The following is a 4178-nucleotide window of genomic DNA, read 5'->3' on the forward strand; positions in this document are numbered from 1 at the left end:
CAGACCCCCCCAATAAAGCAAAAATGCACGTTTCAGAGTGGCCTTTTATTGTGGCCAGCCTAAGGCACACCTGTGAAATAATCATGCTGTCTAATCAGCATCTTGATATGCCACACCTGTGAGGTGGGATGGATTATCTCGGCAAAGGAGAAGTGCTCACTATCACAGATTTTTTCAGATTTGTGAACAATATTTGAGAGAAATGGTTATTTTGTGTATGTAGAAAATGTTTTAGATCTTTGAGTTCATCTCATGAAAAATGGGAGCAAAAACAAAAGTGTTGCGTTTATATTTTTGTTATATATATATATATATATACATACACACATATATATATATATATATATGATACAATTTTAAGCACTGACAGGAATATTGCAAAAGGAATGCATCATTGCTTAAAATCCATGAAAACTTGCACGTTAGAAGTGATTTTGATTCATGAACGTTGTAGTGTAATTTCATTTGTTACTGCGATGACAAAAAGGAGAGCAACACCATTTGGTTCAGTTACAGATGATCAATTGTTATCAACGACAAATGAGAAATTAAATCAAGCACGCTACGTTTTTTTCTAAATGTCTGGTTGCCCACGTGTTCCCCCAGAACTATCCTACGAGTTTTGCTTAAATAATCTGTGTTGATGTCGTTACCTACCTCTCCCCGAGTCCAGCAGAGGACTGCTTTGTTGAGACTCAGGCTGAGAGACTGAGCAGCAGAGAGGAAGCAGAGAGAGGACAGGGGAAGCCGGAGGAGCAGAAAGAGAGATTACAGAGTGTCACTAAAGCACACGGATAGAACACCAAACGGCACAGAGAGAAAGAAGTGCAGAGAGCTGATGAGAACTATTTGTTGTCACTTTATACCTTTCATTCTCTCACCTGCTTTAACATCCGTCTCTGGTGTGTCGTAAGAAAGTTAGAAAGGGTTTGGAGGTTAATTAAACAACGTCAAAAAGCGTTACAGCTGGTATTCAAGGGTTCACATTGAAGGAGTGTTACTGTGACTGGGTCTGGTAAAAGAAGACGTCAGAATGAAACAAAAGCAAACACGCACATCTGAGGTTTTCTGATCTAATTCATCAGGACGGGGGGACGGGGGGGGGTGTCAGGGTGGAGCACATAACAGGTGCATGATATAAATGTAACTTCACTACAGGACTCAGCTGAGAGGAGGGAGAAAGCTGCGCCTTGTTACAGTTTTTGGCAACTCTGACAGACTGGATTGCGTTTGAAATGTGCTGATGAGCCAGCTTTCCACAGCCAGATTCAGTGTGTGTGTGTTAGGGGTTTCACAACTACCAATATTTACTAGTCGACTAGTTTTTCAAAATAGTAGTCGAGTAGTCGACTAGTCGTTACGTCATAATAAAGACACACAAAGAGAGGTGTACAACTGTATTTTCTATTGGAACTCATACAGTAACATTATGTTACTGTATGAGTTCCAATAGAAAATACAGTTGTACACCTCTCTTTGTGTGTCTTTATTATGACGTAACGACTAGTCGACTACTCGACTACTATTNAGCCCCAAATTTCATAACCAAATTCAATTATTTCTGCATATCTATCTATGGTGGCTTTAAAGGTGGGGTAAGTAATTCACTTCAGAAACACTTTTAGTTATATTCCATGGAATGCTCTTAACTTCCCGATAGCAATGAATACATTAAATGCTTTGACAATAAATACATAAAAAACATTTCATCTGTGGAAGCCGTGGCGCTGTAAAAAGCATGACCAATCATCTGAGCCGGTACGGCTAAAATAACTGGATGGCCTACCTGCCTGTCAGCCTTCCATCTGGGCACAAACTTATCTCGTACCCTCATTGGTCATGTGCGCGTTGGTGTGTGTTGGAGGAGGGGCTCTGGAAGGAAGTCTGAAGGAAGGGGCAGATTTTTTTCGGCTGCGTACTTTCAAATTCTAGCGCACTCGAGCTGGTTTCTCCATTCTTACCTACCCCACCTTGAAAGGCCTGTGGTCTGGGGTCAGTTTTGAAGACGTGTGATTCAGAGTAACAGGGGCGTGTGCCATCAGAGACGGAGTTGGAGGATCAGCAGCTGCTCTTAAATCAGCTGAGAGGAACAATCCTGAGAGACAGAGCCAGAGTTCAGACTCAGTCATCAATCTCCCAAATAACTGGACTTGATCCTGATCATTTAACAACAGTGTGTGAAATGATGAGAGAATGATTAAGGAGGATTAAATCCCTGTTCTATCTAATGTTTTGTTTATTTTAGATTTCTTATTTTACCATGACAATCCACATAACTTTAATAAAAATAGTTTTGGACTGACTTATTAATGAGACACAGACGGAGAGACAAATACAAATCCTCAGCATTGGAAAAAGCTGTCGTCACAATCCAAAAATCTACAACGAAATGTTTTGGTCTTCTCACCACAGAAACGTAATTTGATTAAAAGCGGTTGTGATAAATTGAATTATAGAATTGGGAGGGATGAACCCCTCTTTAATGCTCACACATGCAGAGCACACAGTGAAATGTGCTTTTAACCCATCCTAGTACCAGGAGTGTAGCACTAGGAGCAGTGGGCAGCTATTGTACAGCGCCCGGGGAGTGGGGGGGGGGAAGGGGGGTGTCCGGTGCCTTGCTCAAGGCCACCACGGCAGGGCAGGAGGTGAACTGGGACCTCTCCAAGTAGAAGTCCACACTCCATATGTAGGTCTGGTCGGGGACTTGAACCGGCGACCCTACGGCTCACAGTCCAAGCCCCTACTGACTGAGCCACTGCCGGACATTATATCTAAAGTTAAACACCATTAAGATGTGTCCTTGTTTGCATGTCAATCCTAATCGTCCCTAATCCTGCTCCCTCTCTCTCTCCTCCTGCAGAGGGTGAAGTCGGGGCGAGAGAGCAGCTCCAGAGGTCGCAGAGAGGGCAGCGCCGGGAGTGCAGGTGAGACTCAGTGAAATACAGACTTCCTGCTGTGTGTTGGTCTGAACATGTTCAACTCATATGCAACTTCTCCATTTGAATAGTTTGAAAACCTGTGACGTTTAACACACTCAAATCAAACTCTGATAATTACAAAAATGGACTTTATTGTCATGAGAAGTGTTAAATGTTTAAAACCTTCTTTGGTAAAGTTTTAAAAGTGTCCGTATCACAAAGTACTAATAACTGCTTGCTTTCAGTCTCTGATTTCAATCAAATTTGACATATTTTAGACAGAATTGAATGCTCTTACATTCAAAATGATGATTGGTTTTAACAAAACAAAAAGCATGTTTGTATTCCTAAAATAAAGGAAGAAGTACATGTCAAGTTTTGGTATCTACAAACGAGTTAAGAATTTGCAATATTGTTAAAACATGTCCAGCCAAAAGGGTCTGATCAAATATTTACACATGTTTTAATCAATCGATCCATTTCTTCATGTATGACCCACTTCTGTTTGTATCTGTTGTTCACTCATGCTGCCGGACAGCAGGCGCCTCCCCGTCTGTCTCCTCTCCTAAGAAGGCCGCCGTTATGGGTACACTCCTAAGCAACACACTGAGCCCAGTATACAGAAGTAGGAGAATATAGTCAGTATCTGTTAGTCAGATTTATCGTCAAGTGCTTTAAAGAAGCCATTGTTTAGATTTAGAGCCGTAACTCCCAGTCTGACTCCAAACAGCAGGCTGAGCATCTTTCTGCTTTAGATACAAATATATAAATCTTGAAGTGAAGATGACGCAGCCTCACATCTTTGTAGGACACAGGGCTGCACGGTTTGGAAAACAACAACTACTTTTATTGACTGATGTTGCAATTGCTACATGATTTGTGACATTAGAGAGAATGATCATTTTTAAAACATTGCTTATATTATCATTGAATAACATAATAAACTGATTAATGTGGGATTTCTTAGAGAAGGTCTTTACCAAACAATAAGATATGTTTGACGTTTGTAGGCCAGGACTTCTCTGCAGCATCCCAACACTTCATTTAGATCATTTCACACATTCAGTACAATATGGATATCGTACTAGTCTATTTTGCAATAATATTCAGATTAATTGTGCAGCCCTGTTTCAGAGCTCTGAGAGTCAGGCCTTAGCTCACGTCTGAGAATGAAAACTGTTCTAAGTTTGATCCCTCCTTCTTCCTTCACTACAGATCCACAACACACACACACACACACACACACACACACACACA

The 4178-nt window shown here is 41.2% G+C and overlaps 1 protein-coding gene across 3 annotated transcripts in view; it reads right to left on the reverse strand.

Annotated features, from left to right (window-relative positions):
- Positions 1–1277, reverse strand: part of LOC104964964 (intraflagellar transport protein 88 homolog) — a 7853-nt gene extending 6576 nt beyond the window's left edge. Inside the window, exons 1-2 of one of the 3 annotated variants that reach the window (XR_800489.1) lie at positions 882–1277; positions 658–708 (exon numbers count right to left, since the gene is read on the reverse strand). Coding sequence is in view for 1 of the 3 variants with exons in the window: in XM_010793884.1 (XP_010792186.1) it covers positions 867–873 (7 nt within the window). In the remaining 2 variants the exon portion in view is untranslated. Of the gene's footprint in view, positions 1–657; positions 709–866 lie in introns of all 3 variants that reach the window. The other 2 variants (XR_800490.1, XM_010793884.1) reach the window with 2 other exon arrangements.
- Between the last annotated feature and the right edge of the window lie 2901 nt (positions 1278–4178).

This window comes from Notothenia coriiceps, unplaced genomic scaffold, assembly GCF_000735185.1.
Source record: "Notothenia coriiceps isolate Sejong01 unplaced genomic scaffold, NC01 NC01_scaffold00001982, whole genome shotgun sequence".
Taxonomy (NCBI): domain Eukaryota; kingdom Metazoa; phylum Chordata; class Actinopteri; order Perciformes; family Nototheniidae; genus Notothenia; species Notothenia coriiceps.